This window comes from Delphinapterus leucas, chromosome 5 (assembly GCF_059928025.1).
Source record: "Delphinapterus leucas isolate spDelLeu-1000000601 "Yukka" chromosome 5, BTC_Dleu_Yukka2, whole genome shotgun sequence".
Classification (NCBI taxonomy): domain Eukaryota; kingdom Metazoa; phylum Chordata; class Mammalia; order Artiodactyla; family Monodontidae; genus Delphinapterus; species Delphinapterus leucas.
In genome coordinates, this window is record NC_143133.1 from 129,708,969 (window position 1) to 129,736,236 (window position 27,268).

The following is a 27,268-nucleotide window of genomic DNA, read 5'->3' on the forward strand; positions in this document are numbered from 1 at the left end:
GACTAGGTATGAAAGCTTTGCTGGGAAAACACCTGAAGCTTTCCGTGAAGATGAGCTTTTTAGATTGTGATGGCTCTAGTTTAGTCCCCCCATGATATCCTTTACGTAGACGTAACAAAGAATGGGGGTATCCTGCTGGCTGCTGTTTCATATGATACTTTCTGACATTATTTAACGTAAAGTATATTTTGCTGTAGTTTGTTTGGAAAAATAACTCTGAGATGCCACCAGTTTCCACTAAATTCTTCCTGTAAGCGACTGGGTTTTCCTTTGTGTTAGCTCTGCTTATTACTTGATTTTCTTCCCAATAAGGTATTTACCATTCTTTACCCTTAGGTAAAAGTTCTCTACCAACAGACAGTTATTGCCCTAAGTTCCTTGCATGGATTTCCAGAGAAAAATAAGCTGAAGGGAGTTGTTGACTTAGAATGTATTTATCTAATTCATTGAAGTACTTCATTTAAATTTTTTTACTTTCTATGAAATTTTAAGCATAACAAATGTAGAGAGTATAGTCTGATTACTCAGTTGTTACGGAGTCCAAGCTCGAACAGCTTGCTGCGTGACAGGTCAGTAAATTGAGAGATGAGTTGTTGGGACAAGGAATAGCGACTTTATTTGGAAAGCCAGCAGACCAAGAGGATGGTGGACTCGTGTCCCAAAGAACCATCTTACCTAAGTTAGAATTCAGGCTTCTTTTATACTAAAAGGGGAGGGAGTTGGTTGGTTGGTTGCTGTTGCAGACTTCTTCCTGTTGGAATCCTGTGTTCTTGCAGCTGTCCATGTGGATCTGGTCACAATGTTCCCATAAAGGTCCAACAAGACAAATGTTATTCTCTGCCCTGTAACTTTTTATCTCTATGTAAATGGAAAAGTGGTACACCTTGAAAGGTCAGAGCCTTGACAATGGGCTATCCTGTATATTTCAGGCTTTAGACAACATTCTTTCATAAAAGGTGCAGAGCCAGCATGACTAAGCACGGGCAGCAGAGCACAAAGGTTAGAGCTAAAGGAATAGATTCAATATGGAGTCAGGTTTGTTTTTCTCTGTTACGTAGTGATGATATGATTGTAGTATACTTAATATAATGGCACGATTACTAATAACATTTACCTAGATTTCCCAGTTGTTAATCTTTTCCCATAATTACTTCAGCTTCTTTTCTCTGAAGTATTTTAAAGAAAGTTGTAAATTTCATGACATTTCACTCTTGAATATTGATTATGCATCTTAAAAAAAAAGATACTTACCTACATTACCACAATACCGTTATCAACTAACAGAATTAACAGTGTGTTAATATCAGCTATGTGGAGCCATATTCATCCACATTTCCCCGTGTTGTCTCCAGAATGTCTGGCACAGCTCAATTGTTAGAGGATCCAGTTAAGGGCATGAACAGCACTTACTTATTATCTCTTTGAAGACTCTTAATATAAGGATTATTTCCTATCTCCTTTCTCCCCCAAAACCTTTCTGGTCCCCTACCACACAGTGACACTGACTAGTTGAAAGACCCAGCCAGTTACCCTGTAGAATAGTCTACCTTCTGAATTTGTCTGAAAGAATGAGCCGGGAATTCTGCAGCAAGTTAGGGTACAGGAGGGCTCAATTTGGTAAACCTCCTGGTGATTTAAGAGGTGCTAATGTGGTGTGATAGAAAGTGAACTTTCCTAGCTGCCCAGCTGCACTGAGGACTTTGGGTGGGGCGGGGGCAGGGAAGGGGGCGTCAGGAGGCTGTAAGAAAGACTAACAAATAATAGATGCTTTCAGCAGCTTTTCTACTCCTATCTTCGGCTCCCGTTTTGGTCTGTGGCTTCACTCCGTCAGGGCCATATCTTTTAGTGTTCTGGCTTAACTGTCTTAAAATGAAATATATGGCTTGATGAGAAACATATAGAACTGTTAAAAGCATGGGTTTCATATCAGGCTTAACCACTTACCAGCTCTGACCTGAGCCTCAGTTTACTCTTCAAATTAAAGAGAAACCTACCTCCTTGCCCACATAGTCATTTATTTGCTGTTCAGAATAAATGAGGATAATGAGATAAAGTGCCTCTTATAGGGTTGGCACATACGTGTTGGGAGCTCAACAAACGATAATGGCTGTGGTTTTTATTGTTAATAACAATAATATTTGTGTTTTAGGTTGGAACTCAGTTTATCCGTGGTGTGTCTGGAGGAGAAAGAAAAAGGACTAGTATTGCAATGGAGCTTATTACTGATCCATCCATCTTGTTCCTGGATGAGCCCACAACTGGCTTAGATTCAAGCACAGCAAATGCTGTCCTTTTGCTTCTGAAGAGGTAAACGCTAGGGGAACATTATTCTTTCATTCATCCAATATATGGTGACCTACTATGTACCAGGTATTATTCTTGGTGCAAGGGCCTCAGCAGTAAGCACCACAGACAAAAATTTCTTCCTTCTTCGTTGGAGGGAAACAGTCAATTAACAAATGTAAGTGTTGTATGAAAAATGAAGCGGGCTAAGAGAGTAGCAAAAGATGGCTATGGTGGGATAGAGGTGCTGTATCACATATGGGATGGTCAGGGAAGACTCAACGAGGTGATGCTTGAGCTGGAGCAAGGGAGCGAGACCTGGATATATGGGAGCAGAGAGTTCTAGTGGAAGGGAACAGCTGTGGCCCTGGGGCAGAGTATGCCTGCTGATGTGTTCGGAACCCAGTGACCTCAGGAGGGGTGGGGACTCTTATTGATTACTTTGCTCAAGCTGCCATAACCTAGTACCGCAGACTGGGTGGTTAGCTTAAAACAGAAGTTTAGTTTTTCAAATTTTTGGAGGCTGTATGTCTAAGATCAGGGAGTCGGCAGGATTGTTTCTTCTGAGGCCTCTCTCCTTGGCTTGTAGGTAGCTGTCTTCTCTCTGTGTCCTTACTGTATCTTCCCGTGGTGTGTCTGTGTCCCAATCTCCTCTTCCTATAAGGACACTGGTCCTTATTGGATTGTGGCACCCACATGACCTTATTTAACCAAAATTACCTCTTTAAAGACCCTATCTCCAAATAGAGTTATATTCTGAAGTGCTGGGGGTTAGGACTTCAACATGAATTTTGGGGACACACAGTTCAGTCCATAACAGCTAGAATGGGACATGAGATGGAATTGAGTGGGTGGCAGATTATATAGACTGTAGGCTGCTATAAGAGCTGTGGCTTTTAATGTCTCTAGGGGACATGGGAAGCTTTCAGAGAGTTTTAGAACAGAGGACTGGTAACTGTCTGGAGAAAAGGCTGTATAATTGGGCAAGGGTGAGTGGCAGCAGTCTGGTCAGGAGGCTGTTTGTATTAGCTCATTTGAGATATGCTGACTTTGACTAGGATGGTAGTGTTAAGGTTGGAAGAAGTCGGGGGTTTCTCTCTGTTTTGAAAACAGAATCAACAGGATTAGCTTAGAATTGGATGTAGGGTGTGATTATTGAGAGAATGACTTCTAAGATTTGGGGCCTTGAAAAATGGAAGAATGGAGTAAAGAATATCAATTCCTTCTTTTTTTTAATTAAAATTTTTTTTTAATGTTTTAAATTAAAATTTATTTTAAATTTTTTAAATCAAAAAACTTTTTTTAATTAAAATTAAAAAAAATTTTTTGGCTGCTTTGGGTCTTCATTGTTGCTTGAAGGCTTTCTGTCGTTGCGGTGAGCGGGGGCTACACTTCGTTGCGGTGAACAGTCTTCTCATTGTGGAGAAGTGGGCTCTAGGTGTGAGGGCTTAAGTCATTGTGGCGTGCAGGCTCAGTAGTTGTGGCTCATGGACTCTAGAGCACAGGCTCAGTAGTTGTGGTGCATGGGCTTAGTTGCTCTGTGGCGTATGGGATCGTCCCAGACCAGGGCTCAAACCTGTGTCCCCTGTGTTGGCAGGTGGATTCTTAACCACAGCGCCACCAGGGAAGTCCCAAGAATGTCTTTTACGAAGAAAGAAGATGGTAGGAGAATCATGGTTATAAGAGAAATTTCAAAACTTTTGGACACCTTTTTTTAAAATTAATTTTTAAAAAGTTTCAGTGTTACGAAACAGTTACAACAGTAGCACAAAGAAATCCCACCTCCCCTTACCTAGATTCCCCAACTGTTGTTACCTTTTAACTGCATTTGCTCTCCCTCCATCCCCTCACCACCACCACCACCCCCCACAACCATAGACCTTTTTCTGAAATCATGTACCATCACACCTAGATACTCTGGCCTGCAAGTCCAAAAAACAAGGACACTGCTCCTACATTACTGCCTTGCACACCTTCCAGCCACGGAGTCAGCTCTGATGCCATTGCCACCATCCAGTCCATGGACTCCAGTCAGACTTCACCAGCTGCGCCAGAAGTGTCTCTTTTTCATTTCTGGCTCAGGATTCTCTCCAGAAACCCTCCTGTTTTAAAAATCTTTTCTAATCCTGAACAGTTCTTTACTCTTGGCCTCTTATGTCCTCACACATATTCGAGAGTACATTTCATAGGGTCCATCCAGTGTTTCCTCGTGACCAGACTCAGGCTATGAATTCTTGGCAGAGATACAACAGACATGATGCTATATTTTCTTTCTTTTTTTCTCCCTTTTCTTCTGATCCATGTGGCTGAGAGGGTCTTGGTGCTCAGGCCTGGTGTCAGGCCTGAGCCTCTGAGGTGGGAGAGCTGAGTTCAGGACATTCGACCACCAGAGACCTCCTGGTTCCATGTAATATCAATCGGCAAGAGCTCTCCCAGAGAGCTCTCAACGCTAAGACCCAGCTCCACCCAATGGCCAGCAAGCTACACTGCTGGACACCCTATGCCAAACAACTAGCAAGACAGGAATACAACCCCATCCATTAGCAGAGAGGCTGCCTAAAATCATACTAAGTTCACAGACACCCCAAAACACACCATTGGACACAGCCCTGCCCACCAAAAAGACAAGTTCCAGCCCCACCCACCAGGGCACAGGCACCAGTCCCCTCCACTGGGAAGCCTACACAACCCAGTCCCCTCCACCAGGAAGCCTACACAACCCACTGACCCAAACGTAGCCACTGGGGTCAGACACCAAAAACAATGGGAACTAACCTGCAGCCTGTGAAAAGGAGACCCCAAACACAGTAAGTTAAGCAAAATGAGAAGACAGAGAAACACACAGCAGATGAAGGAGCAAGGTAAAAACCCACCAGATGAAACAAATGAAGTGGAAATAGGCAGTCTACCTGAAAAAGAATGCAGAATAATGATAGTAAAGATGATGCAAAATCTTGGAAATAGAATAGACAAAATGCAAGAAATGTTTAATAAGGATGTAGAAGAACTAAAGAGCAAACAAACAATGATGAACAGCACAATAAATGAAATTAAAAATTCTCTAGAAGGAATCAATAGCAGAATAACTGAGGCAGAAGAACGGATAAGTGACCTGGAAGATAAAATAGTGGAAATAACTACCCCAGAGCAGAATAAAGAAAAAAGAATGAAAAGAATTGAGGACAGTCTCACAAGACCTCTGGGACAACATTAAACGCACCAACGTTCGAATTTTCGGGGCCCCAGAAGAAGAGAAAACGAAAGGGACTGAGAAAATATTTGAAAAGATTATAGTTGAAAACTTCCCTAATACGGGAAAGGAAATAGTCAATTAAGTCCAGGAAGCACAGAGAGTCCCATACAGGATAAATCCAAGGAGAAACACGCCAAGACACATATTAATCAAACTATCCAAAATTAAATACAAGAAAAAATATTGAAAGCAGCAAGGGAAAAGCAACAGATAACATACAAGGGAATCCCCATAAGCTTAAACTCTGAACGCCAGAAGGATGTGGCAGGACATATTTAAAATGATGAAAGGGAGAAACCTACAACCAAGATTACTTTACCCAGCAAGGATCTCATTCAGATTCGAGAGAGAAATTAAAACCTTTACAGACAAGCAAAAGTTAAGAGAATTTAGCGCCACCAAACCAGCTTTACAACAAATGCTAAAGGAACTTCTCTAGGCAGGAAACACAAGAGAAGGAAAAGACCTACAAAAACATCACTAAAACAATTAAGAAAATGGTAATAGGAACATATATGTCGATAATTACCTTAAATGTAAATGGATTAAATGCTCCAACCAAAAGACATAGACTGGCTGAATGGATACAAAAACAAGACCCGTATATAGGCTGTCTACAAGAGACCCACTTCAGACCTAGGGACACATACAGACTGAAAGTGAAGGGATGGAAAAAGATATTCCATGCAAATGGAAATTAAAAGAAAGCTGGAGTAGCAATTCTCATATCAGACAAAAGAGACTTTAAAATAAAGACTATTACAAGAGACAAAGAAGGACACTACATAATGATCAAGGGATCAATCCAAGATGAAGATATGACAATTGTAAACATTTATGCACCCAACATAGGAACACCTCAATACCTAAGGCATATGCTAACAGCCATAAACGGGGAAATCGACAGTAACACAATCCTAGTAGGGGACTTTAACACCTCACTTTCACCAATGGACAGATCATCCAAAATGAAAAGAAATAAACACAAGCTTTAAATGACACATTAAGCAAGATGGACTTAATTGATATTTGTAGGACATTCCATCCAAAAACAGCAGAATACACTTCTCAAGTGCTCATGGAACATTCTCCAGGATAGATCATATCTTGGGTCACAAATCAAGCCTTGGTAAATTTAAGAAAATTGAAATCGTATCAAGTATCTTTTCTGACCACAACGCTATGAGACTAGATATCAATTAGAGGAAAAAAACTGTAAAAAATACGAACACATGGAGGCTAAACAGTACGCTACTAAATAACCAAGAGATCACTGAAGAAATCAAAGAGGAAATCAGAAAGAACCTAGAAACAAATGTCAATGAAAACACGATGACCCAAAACCTATGAGATGCAACAAAAGCAGTTCTAAGAGGGAAGTTTATAGCAATACAATCCCACCTCAAGAAACAAGAAAAATCTCAAATGAACAACTTAACCTTACATCTAAAGCAATTAGAGAAAGAGCAAACAAACCCCAAAGTCAGCAGAAGGAAAGAAATCATAAAGATCAGATCAGAAATAAGTGAAAAAGAAATGAAGGAAACAATAGCAAAGATCAGTAAAACTAAAAGCTGGTTCTCTGAGAAGATAAACAAAATTGATAAACCATTAGCCAGACTCATCAAGAAAAAAAGGGAGAAGACTCAAATCAACAGAATTAGAAATGAGAAATAACAACTGACCCTGCAGAAATACAAAGAATCATGAGGGATTACTACAGGCAACTATATGCCAATAAAATGGACAACCTGGAAGAAATAGACAAATTCTTAGAAAAGCACAACCTTCAGAGGCTGAACCAGGAAGAAACAGAAAATATAAACAGACCAATCACAAGCACTGACATTGAAACTGTGATTAAAAGTCTTCCAAGAAACAAAAGCCCAGGGCCAGATGGCTTCACAGGCAAATTCTATCAAACATTTAGAGAAGAGCTAACACCTATCTTTGCAAACTCTTCCAAAATATAGCAGAGGGAGGAACACTCCCAAACTCATTCTACGAGGCCACCATCACCCTAATAGCAAAACCAGACAAAGATGTCAAAAAAAAAAAAAGAAAACTACAGGCCAATATCACTGATGAACATAGATGCAGAAATCCTCAACAAAATACTAGCAAACAGAATCCAACAGCACATTAAAAGGGTCATACACCACGATCAAGTGGGGTTTATCGCAGGAATGCAAGGATTCTTCAGTATACACAAGTCAGTTAATGTGATACTCCATATTAACAAACTGAAGGAGAAAAACCATATGATAATCTCAATAGATGCAGAAAAAGCTTTCGATAAAATTTGACACCCGCTTATGATAAAAACTCTCCAGAAAGTAGGTGTAGGGGGAACTTAGTGCAACATAATAAAGCCCATATGTGACAAACCCACAGCCAACATCGTTCTCAATGGTGAAAAACTGAAAACATTTCCTCTAAAATCAGGAACAAGTGAAGGATGCCCATTCTCACCACTGTTATTCAACATAGTTATGGAAGTTTTAGCCACAGCAATCAGAGAAGAAAAAGAAATAAAAGAAATACAAGTCAGAAAAGAAGTAAAACTGTTACTGTTTGCAGATGACCTGATACTATACATAGAGAATCCTAAAGATGCTACCAGAAAACTACTAGAGCTAGTCAATGAATTTGGTAAACTAGCAGAATACAAAAATCTGGATAGTAGGATACACAGAAATCTCTTGCATTTCTATACACTAACGATGAAAGTCTGAAAGAGAAATTAAGGAAACACTCCCATTTACCATCGCAACAAAAAGAATAAAATACCGAGGAATAAACTTACCTAAGGAGACAAAAGACCTGTATTCAGGAAACCAAAAGACACTGATGAAAGAAATTAAAGATGATACAAACAGATGGAGAGATATACCATGTTCTTTGATTGGAAGAACCAACACTGTGAAAATGACTCTACTACCCAAAGCAATCTACAGATTCAGTGCAATCCCTATGAAACTACCAGTGGCATTTTTCACAGAACCAGAACAAAAAATTTCACAATTTGTTTGGAAACACAAAAGACCCCGAATAGCCAAAACAGTCTTGGGAAAGAAAAATGGAGCTGGAGGAATCAGACTCCCTGAGTTCAGACTGTACTGCAAAGCTACAGTAATCAAGACAGTATGGTACTGGCACAAAAACAGAAATATAGATCAATGGAACAGGAGAGAATGCCCAGAGCTAAACCCACGCACATATGGTCACCTTATCTTTGATAAAGGAGGCAAGAATATACAATGGAGAAAAGACAGCCTCTTCAATAAGTGGTGCTGGGAAAACTGGACAGCTATATGTAAAAGAATGAAATTAGAACACTCCCTAACACCTTACACAAAAATAAACTCAAAATGGATTAAAGACCTAAATATAAGGCCAGACACTATAAAATTCTTAGAGGAAAACATAGGTAGAACACTCTATGACATAAATCACAGCAAGATCCTTTTGGACCCACCTCATAGAGAAATGGAAATAAAAGCAAAAATAAACAAATGGGACCTAATGAAACTTAAAAGCTTTTCACAGCAAAGGAAACATAAGCAAGATCAAAAGACCACCCTCAGAATGGGAGAAAATATTTGCCAATGAAGAAACTGACAAAGGATTAATCTCCAAAATTTACAAGCAGCTTATGCAGCTCAATATCAAAAAAAACAAAAGAACTCAATCCAAAAATGGGCAGAAGATCTAAATAGACATTTCTCCAAAGAAAATATACAGATTGCCAACAAACCACTGTTGGTGGGAATGTAAATTGATACAGCCACTATGGAGAACAATATGGAGGTTCCTTAAAAAACTACAAATAGAACTACCATATGACCCAGCAATCCCACTACTGGGCATATACCCTGAGAAAACCATAATTCAAAAAGAGTCATGTACCACAATGTTCATTGCAGCACCATTTACAATGACCAGGACCTGGAAGCAACCTAAGTGTCTATCGACAGCTGAATGGATAAAGAAGATGTGGCACATATACAATGGAATATTACTCAGTCATAAAGAGAAACAAAATTGAGTTATTTGTAGTGAGGTGGATGGACCTAGAGTCTGTCATACAGAGTGAAGTAAGTCAGAAAGAGTAAAACAAATACCATATGCTATCACATATGTATGGAATCTAAAAGAAAAAAGAAAGGTTCTGATGAACCTAGGGGCAGGACAGGAATAAAGACACAGACATAGAGAATGGGCTTGAGGACACGGGGAGGGGGAAGTAAGCTGGTGCGAAGTGAGAGAGTAGTATTGACATATATACACTACCAAATGTAAAATAGATAGCTGGTGGGAAGCAGCAACATAGCACAGGGAGATCAGCTCGGTGCTTTGTGACCACCTAGAGGGGTGGGATAGGGAGGGTGGGAGGGAGGGAGATGCAAGAGGGAAGAGATATGGGAACATATGTATACATATAGCTGATTCACTTTGTTATACAGCAGAAACTAACACAACATTGTATAGCAATTATACTCTAATAAAGATGTAAATGAATGAATGAATGAATAAATAAATCAATAAAAGAAATGATGCTGTGTTCTCAGTGCATAACATCGGGGATGCATGATTTTGATTTCTCCCATCATGGGTGATGTTAACCTTTATCAGCTGGTCTTGTTGGTATCTGCTGGGTCTAATTGCTGTGAAATAACTATTTTTCCATTTGTAATTGATTAGTATTTTTTCAGCGGAGATAATCAGGTATTAGGCCAATATCCTGTTCCTCATCAAATGTCCACCCAGCTATAGTCACAGCTCCTGCCCGTCAGCTACTAGTGTGAGGGTTGCCAAGTGGTGATTTCCTTTTTACATCATTCGTTCTACATATGTTAGTTGGCATCCTCCTGTAAAGGAGTTTTCTTCTTTTTCTGTTCATTTATGTTTACTCATTTTCTTCTTTTGTTCAATGGGTTATAATCTGTTATTCTTATTTATTTTTATGGCCAAATTCACCCTGACTTTGGCCAGTGGAAGCCTCTTCAGCCTGGCCTTCGTGCCCTTTTGACGTGTCCCTATCATTCTCCAAGCAGTTCTTTACTTCATGGTCAGCAAGATGTTCCGGGCTCATCTTGAACTTTTCCTGTGTCAGATGTTTCTCCAAGGAGCCCTGGTTCCTTCTGGTGTAGTTATGATTTAGAAACCAAGATCTGATTTAGTGTGTTCACTGCTACAGGAGTGTCAGTGCTTCTAGACCCACTTAGCAGACAGACCTAGGAAATACACGTGTATGTGTATCTGTATATGTATAACATAGAAATACATATCTGTATTTTATTTGGAAATATGTATTTACTATAAATATGTTGTGTGGGTATATAGTTTGAATAGAAATGATACATATAAACATATTTTTACCTGTTGCTCTATTAGTATGTACATGTTAAAAAAACCCCGTGAGTTTATAATATTTCCGATTCTGATCTAACACTTGAGTGTTCTTTTTAGTCTTTGCCCTTTCCATGTTTTTAAATGACTTTTCAGACAATGAGAAACTTGGCTCCCATTATCTCAATATGTTTACTTTCTTGCTCAGCCAACTAATTTTTTTTAAAATAAATTTATTTATTTATTTCTGGCTGCGTTGGATCTTCGTTGCTGCGCACGGGCTTTCTCTAGTTGCGGCGAGCGGGGGCTACTCTTCCTCGCAGTGCGCCGGCTTCTCATTGCGGTGGCCCCTCTTGTTGCGGAGCACGGGCTCTAGGCGCATGGGCTTCAGTAGTTGCGGCATGCGGGCTCAGTAGTTGTGGCTCTGGAGCGCAGGCTCAGTAGTTGTGGCACACAGGCTTAGTTGCTCCACGGCATGTGGGATCTTCCCGGACCAGGGCTTGAACCCGTGTACCCTGCATTGGCAGGCGGATTCTTAACAACTGCAACACCAGGGAAGTCCGTCGGTCAACTTACTTAGTTGTTCAATTTAATCAGTCTCCCCATCAGTCTGGCCATTCTTCCCTCTGCTCACCACCTCTGGGACAGTAACCCTCCCCCACCCCCATTTTTTAAAAGCTGCCAGACACACCATCTTCATATGGCTTCCCCTCCTTCTCTTTTCCTTGCTTCCTCTGATGCCCATGCCCTCATAAGCAAGTCTCTATGCTAAAATAAGAAGAAATGGGAAGATGGGAAAACGTTTAAGTTTGAAATGTCAATTGCACATATAAGTGAAGATGCCAAGTAACAGGTCTGGGATTCAGGATCAGAGCATACATCCATGATATTTTTATTATCTGTAACCACGTTGACAGTGTTCATTAGAGAATGATGACTTGACATAGAATATTGGACTATGTTATGTTTCATTATGTTTTGGATTAGTTAGCACACCAGCATCTTTCCTCACACTGGAGAGCGCTAACCTAGTTGTCTCAAGTTCCACTGTGTACACTAATCACTTAGGGTCTTTGTTAAAAATGCAGATTCTGGGGCTTCCCTGGTGGCGCAGTTGTTGAGAGTCCGCCTGCCGATGCAGGGGACACGGGTTCATGCCCCGGTCCGGGAAGATCCCACATGCCGCAGAGCGGCTGGGCCCGTGAGCCATGGCCGCTGAGCCTGTGCTTCCGGAGCCTGTGCTCCACAACGGGAGAGGCCACAACAGTGAGAGGTCCGCGTACTGCAAAAAAAAAAAAAAATGCAGATTCTGAGTCTAGAGCTCTGAGGTGGAGGCCAAGATTCTCCACTTCTAATAGGAGATACTGATACTGATGCCTCAGTGGTCCTCAGACCACACATGGAGTACAGAGTCCTCACACCAGTCCGCCTCCCTGCTGCCAGTCCTTTACTGGCTCCTCACTGTCTACTGACTAACGTTCCACCTCTGAGTGACGAGATTTATCATGGGCCTGCTTTTTGATGCAGTCTTTTTTTTCAGTCCCCGCCTCCACACATACACCTCAGCTCTGCCACGACACTGAACTACTTGTAGTTTCTGGAGTAGACCTTGTTATCGCATGCTTTGCCATCTTCCTCATCCTGACTGTCCTTTCTCTTCTTGGCTTACTCCTGTCGGCCCCTTTGATACACTACTTACATCATCTTCAGACGGGGTCAGTCTCCTGTCTGGCTTACAGGGTGCCCTCAGCTACTTCTGTTCCACCTTGTATTGAAATGATTGGTCTGTTGGCCTGTCTTCTTTGAGGCAGAACAAACTTTCTTGGCTAGCATATAGTAAGTGCTTAGAAAATGCTTGAATTGATGTGATTCTTCTCATAAAGTGTTTTCACTAATACCAGATTTTGAATAGTTTTTGGCCTTTGTTTCTTCTACCCATAAGTAGTAACTCCTGTATAAAGATAGGAGTTACTGTCCTTTGGCCATGGTATTAGACCAGGGATCAGATCCCAGCCCTGCTCCTTCTAACAGTGACACTTTGAGCCATTGCTTAATTCTCTAAGCCTTATCTGTTATAGAACAGTAATAATTATTATTGGAACTGCCTCATAACAATATTGTGTACATTTAGATGAGGTCATCTATAAAGTATTTAGCAGAGATCTAGTCAGTACTCAGTAATGTTAATTGTATTATTAAGGCGGAAGAATGAAGACCATTTCCTAAAGAGCCAGAAGACTTAAATGATCAATGAGGATGGGGCATATGACCATTGTTTTAATATTTAGTGCATAATAAGTTTTAAAACTTGAGTGTACTTACAAATTACCTGGGTGCTAGTTAAAAATAGGGTTCCATAGACCCAATAGGTCTGAGTAGACTGTCCAGGGATCTGTATTTTTAATTAATATTCTGATTCTAGACTACCCATGGAACACACTTTAGAAACCGTAGTGTTTCATGAAAGCACTGAATTTAGGTTCTCTACCTATCAGACAGATAATATGAGATGAGAATTTAGTAAGAGAAAATCAAGTTGGAAGAGGAACAAATGATCTAAAGGCAGGAATAATAAAATATGTTGCCAAAAAATGCAAGTTTCAGATGTTTAATGACTCGTTATCTCCTCACTTTTAATTCAGGATGTCTAAACAAGGACGGACAATCATCTTCTCCATTCATCAGCCTCGTTATTCCATCTTCAAGTTGTTTGATAGCCTTACCTTGTTGGCCTCAGGAAGATTAATGTTCCACGGGCCTGCTCAGGAGGCCTTGGGTTACTTTGCATCCACTGGTATGGTTGACTTCTTTATGAAGTAAGATCCTTCATTAATAGTATCCTAAAGGAGAACAAAGGGGTCACCTGGAGTGCTGTTTCATCTTTGAGTAGATACACCATGGTTTCCACTACTCCGAAGCATCTTCGGTTCGTTTAGTGCTGGTCCTTCACTCTGCAGTGCCAGCTTGTTATTTAGGTATCTTCTTCTGTCCTGTTTGAGTGTGTGTGTGAGTGTGAGTGTGTGTGTATTTCTGCTGGGTCTGTGTCTGTTTTCCTTCTCAGTTCTGGTGACCTTTCCCTAACAGTTCAATAAATAGATTGGTCTCATAGCCAGTTATCTGTCAGTTGAATATTCTTGGAAAGGCCTAATGTCCCTACATTATTTGTCTTCTTGACCATGATACAGATTAGGCTTTATCATATTTTTCCCTTACATGGGATGTTGATCTACCTTGATTGGGGGTTCGTGGAGATGCTACTTAATTTTCTAGTAACATTAGATTGCGGATTTAGCGTGTGTGTGAATTACCTGTCGATATAATGGCTAGTCGTAAGTCTGACTTCAATGGGCCAACATTCTGATGGCTCTGGACTGCCTGGTTCTGTTTAAATGGAAATATGTCATTTTTTTGTGACTTACTCAATCTGCTTCATTTTAGAGATCCTTGGATATGATTATACATGATGCTTCATGAACTCAAATATAGTTTTAAATATTTGCTAACCACATTTTAAAATGTTTTGGTTTAATCTCTATCATTTAAAACTAAGAAGCCTTGCATGGGTCTAGGGAGTTTAGGGGGGCTGAACCTAAGGATCAGACTACAGGCCAAGCTGAGTTCAGATAATCATGTTGCTTCTGAGTCTGAGCTCATGCTGCTTGCTGCACGACAGGCTGGTATATCAGGAGATGAGTTGTTGGGACAAGGAATAGAGACTTTATTCAGAAAGCCAGCAGACCGAGAAGGTGGTGGACTACTGTCCCAAAGAACTATCTTCCCCATGTTAGAATTCAGGCTTCTTTTATACTAAAAGCGAAGGGGGTGTGGCTGCTTGTTGAAAACTTCTTAGTGTCGGAATCCTTTGTTCTTGCAGCTGTCCATGTAGGTCTGGTCATGGTGTTCCCGTAAACCTCCAACAAGACAAACGTTATTCTCTGTTCTGCAACTTTTTATCTCTATATGAATGGAAAAGTGTACCACCTTTAAAGATCAGACCCTTGAGAATGGGCTATCCTGAATGATTCAGGCTATAGGCAACATTCTTAACTTGTAGCAGAAGCAATAGAATACAAAGGTTAAAGTAAAAGAAACAGATCCGATATGGAGTCAGATTTGTTCTTCCCTATTACAGTGCCACAAGAAGTCAAGGTAAGCATTCAGCTATGCTGTGCCAGCCACATTCTCTTGAGAATGATGTTCTGGTGATTTGTTCTCTATATTGGAATTACAGGAGCATAGAAGAGGCCCATTTGGACCTGAGTTTAATAGGGGCAAAAGCAATCATTGCTAAAGTGGGTACTGGCATTCTAGCAGTCCCCAGGTGAACTTGGAGAGCAGAACATACCCCAGGCCTCTCCCAAACACAGTCCTGCTATGCCTTAGCTGGCTTTAAGGAACATTAGTTCTTCTATAGCTTTTTTTTTTTCTTGGACTTATATCTAGATTTCTGAAGAAGTTCCGATAAGCACCAGAGCATATTGATAGCTGTTTCAGGTCTCCTGAATTGTAATGGGTAAGGACCAAGCACTAACAGAAGACTTACTAAGAGTCCAAGGTTGGTTTGGCGTGTGCTATTTTGTGAAGAGTCAGAAAACTGTTGAAATACTGTGGGATTAAAAGGAAGCGGTAAATTAGTGAAGGGAGAAGAGAGAAGAAAAGAGGGAGAAATTGTTAGATCCTGTCTCTCCCAGCAACACCTCCCTCACCCACTGAGTCTTTATTTCCCAAGACTGTCACGTTTGTGTACCTGAGTTACCTTCTCTTGCAGGTTACCACTGTGAGCCCTATAATAACCCTGCAGACTTCTTCCTGGACGTCATTAATGGAGACTCCTGTGCTGTGGTGTTAAACAGAGAGGACACAGACGGTGAAGGTAAGCAGATGTGTTGAGAGCCACAGATTATTGCCTAATTGAGTTGGCTGAAGCTTAGCAACGTGGTAGCTCACTAAAACATGGCTGTGTGAATTTACATCAGTGCTGTCCTCTGATACTGGTTGTCCCAGTTTGTTTGGCTGCTGTAACAAAAATACCATAGACTGGGTGGTTTAAACAATAAACATTTATTTCTCACAGTTCCGGAGGCTGGAAGTCCAAGATCAAGGTGCCAGCAGATTCGGTGTCTGTTGAGGACCTGCTTCCTTGTTCATAGATGAGCGACCATATTATGGCCTCCTCATGTGGTGGGAGTGCGGAGGGAGCCCTCTGGGGCCTCTTTCATAAGGGCACTAATCCCACTCCTGAGGGGTCCACCCTCATGACCTAATCATCCCTCAAAGGCCTTGCCTTCAGATACCATCACATTGGGGATTGGGTTTCAGCATATGAAGTTTTGGGGCACACAAACATTCAATCTCATAGCATCAGTCAACACAGATTTTGTTGTCTGTGAGAGTGCTCTTTTTGATTTAATCTGTAAATGAGCATTTATAGGATGGTGTCAGTTCTAAGGGCAGTTCCCATTTTTTAAAAAGTGCCCATTGTTTACATAGTGGCCCCTTGGTATCCATGGGGGATTGGTTTCAGAACTCCCCCCCTCCCCTCCCCACAGATAACAGAATCCAAGGGTGCTCAGGTCCCTTACAGCAGGCCCTCCCTATCCCCTGGGTTCAACATCTGTGGATACAGAGGGCCAACTGTATAGTGTTTAGAAATAAGAAACTTGACAGTTTATGCATTTGCACATTGTAAAAAGCGAAGACCAGGTTTTTTATTAGGAATTGTAACTCCATATGGTGAGAAGTCTATTTTAAAAGATTTAGGGTCCAAATGTTATAATTAGGAAAAGATCAGTGAGTTTGCTGTATCTGTAAGTTTACGGAAGTAGGCCAATTTACTCCGTTTTTCTACTTTGTAAAGCAGTGACAGCTCTCATAACTTTTTATACTCAAGCTTTAGAATTAAGGTACTAGGGAAGACTCTAAGAAAGGGGTTACAGAAAAATGGACTAAATCAGCTGTTATTTTGTTAAGAATGTTTCCCTTCTTTATCCACTTTTATTCCAAAGCCAAGGAGACTGAAGAGCCTTCCAAGACAGATACTCCACTTATAGGAAAATTAACTGAGTTTTATGCCAACTCCTCCTTCTTCAAGGAAACAAAAGCTGAGTTAGAGCAACTCTCAGGGGGTCAGAAAAAGAAGAAGATTTCAGTCTACAAGGAGATCACCTATGCCACCTCCTTCTGTCATCAGCTTAGATGGATTTCCAGGCGTTCATTCAAAAACTTACTGGGTAATCCCCAGGCTTCTATAGCTCAGGTAACGTGGCAGAGTCTTCTAATTATGCTGTAAAATACTCATTTGGGGGCATTAGGTTCTGATACAATCTATTTTAGGATATGCTCACCTTCTACCCACACTTTTAGGTATTTATTTATCCCCATTCCATTTGGGGTATAGAAACAAGTAAAACCCAATTAAGTTTTTACTTACAGAAGATTTCTTTTTTTTTTTATTTTTTTCTTTTTTTTTTTGTGGTACGCGGGCCTCTCACTGCTGTGACCTCTCCTGTTGCGGAGCACAGGCTCCGGACGCGTAGGCTCAGCGGCCATGGCTCACGGGCCCAGCCGCTCCGCGGCATGTGGGATCTTCCCAGACCGGGGCACAAACCCGCGTCCCCTGCATCGGCAGGCGGACTCTCAACCACTGCGCCACCAGGGAAGCCCTTTTTCTGTTATTCTTAAGCCCTCTGTCATCCAAAATCCTCATATTCCCAGTTCATTGGTCCATCCTTTCTAAGGAAGTCAGTTTAGCCAGTTTTTTGGGGGTTGGCCGATTTTATTATCACTGAACTTCTGCCAAGTGCTAAAAGATGGCATGTTGTCGTCTCCAGTGAAACATCACTGACTTCTTACCACACATGCACCATCATTTTCATACCGCAGTACTGTTGCCTCCTAAGTATTAACGCTGAGAGCCTATATCCCTCTTTGAGACATACTGCTAATTGTTCCAGACAGTTCTGTACTTGTTATTTGGCATTTCTGTCAGAACATGAACACTTCTGTGTACTTGCAATCAAGGGTACGTTTTTATCCTTTTAGAGTAGATTTGATGTCATTTGGGAACAAATTCTGTTAAGTAAGGTCAACCTGGTTATCCATCGTTCAACTGTGAGATGATATACGGCAGGTGATTCTTAGTTTGATTTATGCATTAGATTTTTTTATTTGGAAAATAAATTTCTCTTGCCTCTAAAAGTGGTTTCTTAAATGCCTTGTCCAAGTCACATACTGTCGGCCCTCAGTACCCTGGGTTCCACACACGCTGAGGTTGGAGGAACCCATGGGTGCGGAGGACTGACTGTACGACTCCATTTTATGTAAGGGGTTGGATCATCTGTGGATTTTGATATCCACGAGGATCCTGGAGCCAGTCCCCTGCCGCTACCAAGGGATGACTCCATATGGCAGTTCTGGGCAGGGGTGATTGGAATGTGGGGCTCTTTGTAATAGTACACCAGGTTTCTGCACCTTCTGGTGCTAGGCTGTCTTCAGATGCAAACCCCATGCCTAGTGCCTCCAAGTTGCACGTTCAGCCTACTTACCTCCTCAGTGACCTCAGTTCCACAAAAGAAATCCCAGCAATGTTCAGAGCAGTGGCACTCTTGCAGAACAGGGATAGAACCTCGCATCTCCCTGAGCATCTGCCTGGGGTGGGGGGGACTCTTCTTCAGATGTGTCAATGCTGGAATGTTAGCTTAAGACAGGAGTAGGCAAACCTTTTTTCTAAAGGGTCACAGGGTAAATACTTTTGGCTCTGCAGCTCACGTGGTCTTTATCTCAAGTAGTCAAGTCTGCCGTTTTAGCAAGAAAGCAGACATAGATACATTTAAAAAAATGAACATGGCTGTGTTCCAATCAAACTTTATTCACGGACACTGAAATATGAATTGTATGTAAATTTCATGTGGCAAGAAATATTCTTTTTTTTCTTTCAACCATGAATAAAATGGTAAAAAACTACGCTTGCTCGTGGACTGAACGAGGCCTGGGGGCCATAGCTCGCTGACTTCTGGTTTAGGGTTTTTTATAATCTTGTGAGTGTGTCTTTTATTTCTCTAAGTGTTTGAATGTGGAGCTATTAAAATGTTTTATGGCTTCCTGTTGATAAATCTGGTATGGGTAGTCTTACAGCCATACTTAGGTTTGAACGAGTCATTTACACGAGTTAGACTTTGCTTCTGGTAATGCATTTAACCAAAGGTTGTCTTTGGAAGATACTGGAATGAATGGATTATCTGTATGAGAAGATTTAATGTTCATTTAATGTGCCAAAGGTTTCCTGATCAAATCAACTTGGAAAATACTATCATATCTCTTGGAGATTCATTGTTTCTATTAGCACATTTAACATTTGGCTATGGATTAATTTTTTCACTGACAGCCATAAACATCCCTTAGAATCCACCTTGAGAAATGTTGACAAACACATTTGAAAAAAGATAGAATAACACATTTAGGAAATTTCTTTTCAAAAGAAGCCAGCTGCACAGAACTCACAGGATAGAATTTCTTTGCTCCATTAAGCAATGTTTAGTTTTCCTGTTTATTTTCTTCTCCTTAATGTAAGAAGGAAAAACATAGACGCACCTTGTAAAACCATGACAAAATTATGAGATTAATCGTTTTGTCAATATGTTTGAAAAGTTTCCTTGAAAATACTTTTAGAATTTTGAAACCTTTAGGAAACATCCAAATGATAAAACTGACAGTCTGTTAACATAAGTTACTAAGTTTGAATGTAGAAGAAACAAAGCCTGTGGAGTGTCCAGTTTTAAAAGTCTGACTATTCTTATAGTTATACAGGGTGAAAGTATAGACTTTGTGTACATGTGCATGCACACATGCTGATGGGATTATTATTCTTTATTTTGGAAGCTTGATCTGTTGACGTGAAGTATAGTATATATATATTTTTTTATAAATTTATTTATTTTTATTTATTTATTTTTGGCTGCATGGGGTCTTCGCTGCTGCACGCAGGCTTTCTCTAGTTGCGGCGAGTGGGGGCTACTCTTCGTTGCGGTGCGCGGGCTTCTCATTGCGGTGGCTTCTCTTGTTGCAGAGCACGGGCTCTAGGTGCACAGGCTTCGGTAGTGGCTCATGGGCTCTAGAGCGCAGGCTCACTAGTTGTGGCGCACGGGCTTAGTTGCTCCACGGCATGTGGGATCTTTCTGGACCATGGCTTGAACCTGTGTCCGTTGCATTGGCAGGCAGATTCTTAACCACTGCGCAACCAGGGAAGCCCAAAGTATAGTATATTTTGAAGGTAATTAAAATATGCCAGGGTAATAGATTTTCTTTTTTCAAATTTCTGACTGTCTTTTTTAGCAAGGCAATTTTTAAGGACATCTCAAATCATATTCTTTCCAGACTGGTCTTCGTGAGCTAGTCTTCACAGGTCATGATCCTGTTTTGCAATTTTGTTTGCTTCATGCCAAAAGTGTCTTGACAAGTTACTTCAGGTCTTGATACTCCTGCACTGTTGTAGTACTGAGGTGTTTTTTTGTTTTGTTTTGTTTTTAAACTTCGAAGGTTCCAAGGTACATTGTGGAATATTTTGTATTCTTTAGGTTATCATTTACTATATTTTTAAATTCATTTAATTAAATTTAATTCAAAAGTACAAGAAGTAGAATTTCCTTAAATAAATTATAATGTAACCCTTAACCCTTCGCTTATATAAGTGTCCTTAAGAGACAGTTTGTCAGTCTTAAAAACCAAAGTGATGTTTATCCAGTCTTCTTAGGAGTCATCAAACAAGAGTGAGTGGGTGAAGGTAGGTAAGAGTGGCAAAGCATTGGCAGCTTAGTCCTGCTGTTGGTTGTAGGCCCTCTGGGCTGAGGTTGCTGGAGAAGCAGTGACAGGAGGGTGGGTAATGGATGCACTCGGGTGCCCTCAGAAAAAGCTGGCTGAATGCTTTGGTGACAGTGACAGTGCACTTTTCCAGTGCAGGCGGGGACTCTCCCGACCCCTACTTCCTTATTTTGCAAAATTACATTGTTAGAATTTTTTTCATGTGTGCTTTAAAATTTTTGTTCATATTTATTTTTCGTGTTAAGAGTAAAGATATCCTGTTTTTATTGGAGCCTCTTGAAATATCACACCATGCATGTTCACTAGCACAAAGGTTGAGAGTTCAGGCCACAACTCTTAGCCACTCGGACTTTATTTTACCCCCCAGACTATTTTGCTAGGTGCTTGCATTGTTCTGCTACACTCTACGGCATTCCCAGGCCCCGTAGCCTGAACTGGACCATGAACTGGCAGGGCCTGGTAAAGCACTGGGAGAAATCTTAGCTTTTCTACTGTGTCGCCTGTCAGTCTCCCTAGCACACAGATAAATTATTTTTATTTCAATTTAAAAAGTAGTCTAATAACATACACTTTTATATTTTCCCAAGGACTACTATGGCCAAGCCATTTAAAATACCTATATCAATGGAGAGTTTCATTATGTAGCCAGATATATTTTAATAATAATGTGTTAAGTTTTTACCTTTAATTGAAATTCTTTTTTTTCTTTTTGAAAAGATAATTGTAACAATCGTTCTGGGACTGGTTATAGGTGCCATTTTCTACGATCTAAAGTATGATCCTGCGGGAATCCAGAACAGGTGAGTATGTCTGGACCTTGATTTTGAGAATGTGCTGTTACTTTTCTTTCAAGCTTATGAAAATCCATTACGAATTTGAATATGAGATAAGCAAAGGGTAAATTGAGGAGTGGGATAAGTCAGAGAATTGAAAGCTGAATGGAAGAATCAATTATTTAGTGCTAAAATATACAGAACATAAAATTTACCCTCTTAACCAATTTTCAGTGTCCAGTTCAGTGGCATTAATTACATTCACGTTATTGTTCAGCCCTCCCCACCTTCCAACTCCAGAACTTTTTCGTCTTCCCAAACTGTATCTCTGTACCCACTGAGCAGCAGTTCCCCGTTCTCCCTTTCCCCAGCCCCTGGAAGTCACCATTATACTTTTCTGTCTCTGATTTTAACTATTCTAAGTACCTCATGTAAGTGGAATCATGGAGTATTTGTCTTTTTGGTGACTGCCTTTATTGCCCTTAGCATAATATCTTCAAGGTTCATTCATGGTGTAGCATGTGTCAGAACTTCTTTCTTTTTAAAGACTGAATAATACTCCATTGTATGGATATACCACATTTTGTGTATCTATTTATCTGTCCATGGACACTGGTTTGTTTCCACTTTTTGGCTGTTGTGTATGATGCTGCTGTGAACATGGATGTACAAAGAAATATCTGTTTGAGTCTCTGCTTTAAATTCTTTGGGGTATATACCCAGAAGTGGAATTACTGGATCATTTGGTAATTCCATTAATTTTTTGAAGAACTGCTATCCTGTCTTCTACAGTAGCTACCTATGTTGCATGTCTACCAGTAGTGCACAGGGTTTCAGTTTCGCCTCAACCTTACCAACACTTTTTTTTTCTTTTAATAGCTACCCTCATTAGTGGACAGTGGTATCTCATTGTGGTTTTGATTTGCATTTCCCTAATGATTATTGTATTCTTGAGCATCTTTTCATGTGCACATTGGCCATTTGTGTTTCTTCTTTGGAAGCATGTCTATTGAAGTTCTTTAACCATCTTTTAATTGGATTTTTTTGAAGATTGTTGAGCTGTTAAATTCCTTATATATTCTGGATATGAACCCCTTATCAGATATAAATTTGCAAGTATTTTCTGGCATTCTGTGTGTTGTCTTTTCATTCTGTTGGTGTGTCCTTTTTTAAAAAAATATATTTATTTATTTATTTAATTATTTATTTTGGCTGCACCGGATCTTAGTTACGGCATGTGGGATCGTTTAGTTGCGGCATGCGGACTTCTTAGTTGTGGCGTGCAGCCTCCTGAGTTGCGGCATGCATGCGGGATCTAGTTCTCCCACCAGGGATTGAACCTGGGCCCTCTGCATTGGGAGCGCAGAGTCTGACCCACTGGACCACCAGGAAGTCCCTGTTGGTGTGTCCTTTGATGCACAAAAGTTTTAAAATTTGACATAGTTCAGTTTATCTGATTTTTTCTTTTGTTGCCTGTGAGTTAATTTCCTTTTAAGGTTTTGATTTGTTTGACATGGGGTGGTGGTGGGGACTCAGTTTTTTCTGTTGTAGGGTTAGTACTTAACGTTAGTTTACCTTACCTGGTTTCGGTCATAACGTGCCCTTAAAGCTATGTTTCCTGATGAGACTTTGTAATGGACCACAACATGCTCTGAATAGAGGTGCTGAGCAGAGTGGAAGACCACAGAGTTCTTCTTGACTTTATTTATTGAGAGCCGCCCTGGGCCTGCACTGTCCTCCGGGCTTTACATCCAGGGTCTCAGGTTACCCTCCCAGCCAAAGAAGTGGATGGTTTTATCCCCATTTCACTATTGAGCAAAGTTGTAGTAGCTTAAGTTGAATCTGTTTTGATATCTGGAAAAGGATGGTTGTTTATGAAAGGAAGAACGAGCATAAAAGTCGATTCTTCACTCGGGTAAAGTAAGATATCTCCTGTGGGGCATCAGATAGTAAGATAATTATTGGAGCTTCTTTCCAGAGTTATGTTGTTTTTCTTTTTATCTTCCCCGAGGGCTGTGTTCTTCTCTGGTTTATTTGAAACTTGCTAGTAATTGATGGTTTGTACCCTTTGTAGATGCCGTATTTTCGTGAAGCACAGAGTATGTAACACAAGAATCTAGAGCCTGTGGGTCTTTTGTGTTGTGCAATGGGAAGCATTTGGAAAAAGATACTGGGGAGCCTGTCCGCAACTGGAATTTAAGACAGGAACTGGAAATCTAGTGATTAAAGCTCTTGGTAGAAGAATCCAGAGAAATTTAGAAGAGTGTTAACTGTTTCTTCAAGTGTTTTCTGGAAAAATAGAGCTTTGGAGCTATTTTAATTTGTATTTTTGACTTAAGCTTACTGCCACTTTTTATCATTTGAAATTGCCCTGGAGTCCAGTGTGGTTTGGTTCTCTTTTTGTGGGAATGAATTATTCCAGGGAGATGCTCTCTTTGTTCTTTCTCTAACCTGTATAATGATGTGTGGAATATGAGCTTCTTTGACCTAACAACTACCTTACAGAGTTGTGGAGATAGCTAAACAAATAAATGTATATTAAGGGAAGAGATATTTTAAGAATATTTGCATCAATAAGCAGATATTACAGACATGAATTACCACCTTGAAAAGAACTAGAATACATTAAATTCTTTAACAAAATCTGTTTAGTATAAAATAAATTATCTTATGATTTAGGAGGAATTTCACTATGTACTAGTTCAAAATCTTTATGAGCATTATTGTACTGTTAGATGTAACACTTAACAAATTGAGCTGAATTGTTGCCATGTCCTGTGTTTCTGAAATTAGCTTTTATGTTGATATTAGGCTTATTTGTGTGCAGAAAGTAGCATAGTTGCTTGCATTATAGGCCTGGCTTTTTTCCATTTATTTATTGTATAAACATTTACTTATTTATTTATTTGGCTGCGTCGGGTCTTAGTTGTGGCATGCGGGATCTTTAGTTGCGGTGCACGGACTCTTCATTGTGGTGTATGGGCTTCCCTCGAGTTGTGGTGTGCAGGCTCCAGAGCACACGGGCTCAGTAGTTACAGTGCACGAGCTTCTCTTTAGTTGTGGTGCGTGGGCTCCAGGGCACGCGGGCCCAGTAGTTGCAGTGCACAGACTTAGTTGCCCTGAGACATGTGGGATCTTAGTTCCTCGACCAGGGATCGAACCCGCATCCCCTGCATTGGAAGGTGGATTCTTTTTTTTTTTTTTTTTCTTTTAATAAATAAATAAATTTTTGGCTGCATTAGATCTTCGTTGCTGCACACGGGCTTTCTCTAGTTGCGGCGAGTGGGGGCTACTCTTCCTTGCGGTGTGTGGGCTTCTCATTGCGGTGGCTTCTCTTGTTGCGGAGCACGGGCTCTAGGCGCGCAGGCTTCAGTAGTTGTGGCACGTGGGCTTGGGCACAGGCTCAGTAGTTGTGGCGCACGGGATTAGCTGCTCTGCGCCATGTGGGATCTTGCCAGACCAGGGCTCGAACCCGTGTCCCCTGCACTGGCAGGCGGATTCTTAAGCACTGCGCCACCAGGGAAGTCCCTAAACATTTACTTTTAAAACAGCCTGTTCCTTAAGTTCTTTATTTTGGGAGGAGGGAGTGTTAAAACCAATTACTGAGTGTCTGTGGACTCTTTTTTTTAGAGGGTTATACACTTGGGTTTACATTTTTTAAAATTCTCTCATTTGTGTGTCATTTAAATGATGTGCTGCCTCATCTCTTTTCGTTTCAACTGACATCCTCAATGTCAATTAAATCATTAGGTTAGGAAGGAAAGCCCAACAGTGTTTCAGGACTGTGGGCATGCTTTCATGAAATTCATATTTCTGTCGAAGTGTAGATTAACTGAGTACTTTCCTTTTTAAACTTCAGTTATTTTACTGAGAGAGAAGCATTAATAGTCTTCCTTTTCTCATAGGCGCACAAATTAGTTTTTCCTTTATGAGCATTATTTTGGGGTGTTTTTTTTTTTGAGCCCGTTGGAAAGAAACCCCATTGGTTGGTGGGTGGTCAAGGAGACTATCAAGGCTGTGCTGGTGGTTGTGAGGCGGATGTATACAATAAGATGTCCCTCCACAGTCTTTCATTTTGCCTCGTCGTAGTTTCTTCTTTACTCGACTTTTGAAGAAGTGGCTAATAGAGGTTTTTAACCTTTGCAAGCTTTATTTGGCTCACTGTTTCTCTGTTCATACATTAGGAGCTGCAGTTGGCATTTTGTTAGTTAAAATCCAGGGTGATAGTATTTTTATGACCTATGTAATTGTCAGCTTGGCTGCCATAGACTGTGCCAAAGACCCACAGACTGGGTGGCTTAAACCACAGAAATTCATTTCTCGCGGTTCTGGGAATCAGGTTGCCAGCATGGTCGGGTTCTGAAGAGGGCCCTCTTCTGATTTGCTGCCTTCTGGCTGTGTCCTTGCATGGCAGAGAGCGAGCTCTGATGTCTCTCCCTTTTCTTCTAAGGGCACTAATCCATCGCCAGGGCCCTACCCTCATGACCTCGTCTAAACCGGACCACCTCCCAAAGTCACCATCTCTAAATGCCGTCACTCTGAGGGTTAAGGCTTCGGCACAGGAATTTGGGGAGCACGCAATTCAGTCCGTAGCAAACTGGGTCATGAATTTCAAACTGTGCTATATGGAGTCCCAGGGGTATCACTGTGGAGACACAGGGGTGAGGGAGTGACCTGATGGGGCTCATGCTTCCCTCTCAGTTTCAACCAGAACAGTCGTTTGTTTAATGTGTTAAGATATCATTCGAGGGAAGAGTTTTGCAGGTAGGAAAAGGACCTAAGAATGTTTAATTGACTGCAGTGCTTTCGTTCCCTCTCTCTCATCACAGAGCCGGGGTACTCTTCTTCCTGACCACCAACCAGTGTTTCAGCAGTGTGTCGGCCGTGGAGCTCCTGGTGGTCGAGAAGAAGCTCTTTATGTGAGTAGGTCTCTGTTTCAGCAAGGGGGCTACTGGTCAAACTGGTCATATCCAGAATCAGGCCATGGCTTGGTTTTTGGGGATTACCAGTGTTCACTCAGAGGCTGGGAGGAGAATCACGAGCACATGGGGCCTGATGCCAAGGGAAAAAGGAGTTTCGAGTTCAGGGCCTCGCCCGCAAATCCACTGCTGCAGAGAAAGCAAGGAATAAAGCGCTGAAAAGGAGGAAGTCATGATGACTGTCACAAGGAAAGGTTGAGGGGCTTGGTAGAGAGAAGGTAGTGAGCTGAACAGTAAATTCAAGGTGAGGAGTAAAGTTGACCAAGAATGTAGACCAAGCCCTCAGTGGAAGGGAGAACGGAAGGGCCAGAGGACAGCCTTAAAATAAAGGTGGGCTGTTTTGTTTCTTGTGTTTTTCCAAGTTGGAAGAGATTTGCATGTTTACATGTTGCATAAAGGAATCATTAGAGAGGGGAAGAATGAAGATCTTGGTGGAATAGTTTGGATTTACAGGAGGAAGCTGTCAGGAAGAGGAGGGATCTAGAACTTCAGAGGGAAGAAAAGAGGATTTGAGAGCTGACAGGGGTGTGTGGTTGGCAGGCATGATCATGGAAAGAAGTGCCATTTTCTTTTTTTTATCATGAGAGTGGAAGAAGTGAAAACAGATTAGTGACCCGAAGCTGCATCTGAGGCTCGGAGAATAGCAACATCACCTTCTTCATAATTAGAAGCAGGGAAAAAGAAAAGCCTCTGTGACCGCCGAGATCAGCTTCTGACATGCTGGCCTTCAAGGAGAGCCACTGTCGGAAGAGAGGGAGGCGATGCAGGACCCGTCCCCCTGGAGTGTGTGTTCGGAGGGCGAACTGGCCGGC

The 27,268-nt window shown here is 41.1% G+C and overlaps 1 protein-coding gene across 5 annotated transcripts in view; it reads left to right on the top strand.

Annotated features, from left to right (window-relative positions):
* The window catches only part of ABCG2 (ATP binding cassette subfamily G member 2 (JR blood group)), a 147,032-nt gene that overhangs the window by 112,326 nt on the left and 7,438 nt on the right, over positions 1-27,268 (top strand). For all 5 annotated transcript variants that reach the window (XM_022582292.2, XM_022582293.2, XM_089912485.1 and 2 more), the window contains 6 exons: positions 2,150-2,307; positions 13,531-13,682; positions 15,657-15,761; positions 16,894-17,144; positions 21,422-21,504; positions 26,307-26,396. In XM_022582292.2, the coding sequence (XP_022438000.1) occupies positions 2,150-2,307; positions 13,531-13,682; positions 15,657-15,761; positions 16,894-17,144; positions 21,422-21,504; positions 26,307-26,396 (839 nt within the window). The remainder of the gene's footprint in view (positions 1-2,149; positions 2,308-13,530; positions 13,683-15,656; positions 15,762-16,893; positions 17,145-21,421; positions 21,505-26,306; positions 26,397-27,268) is intronic.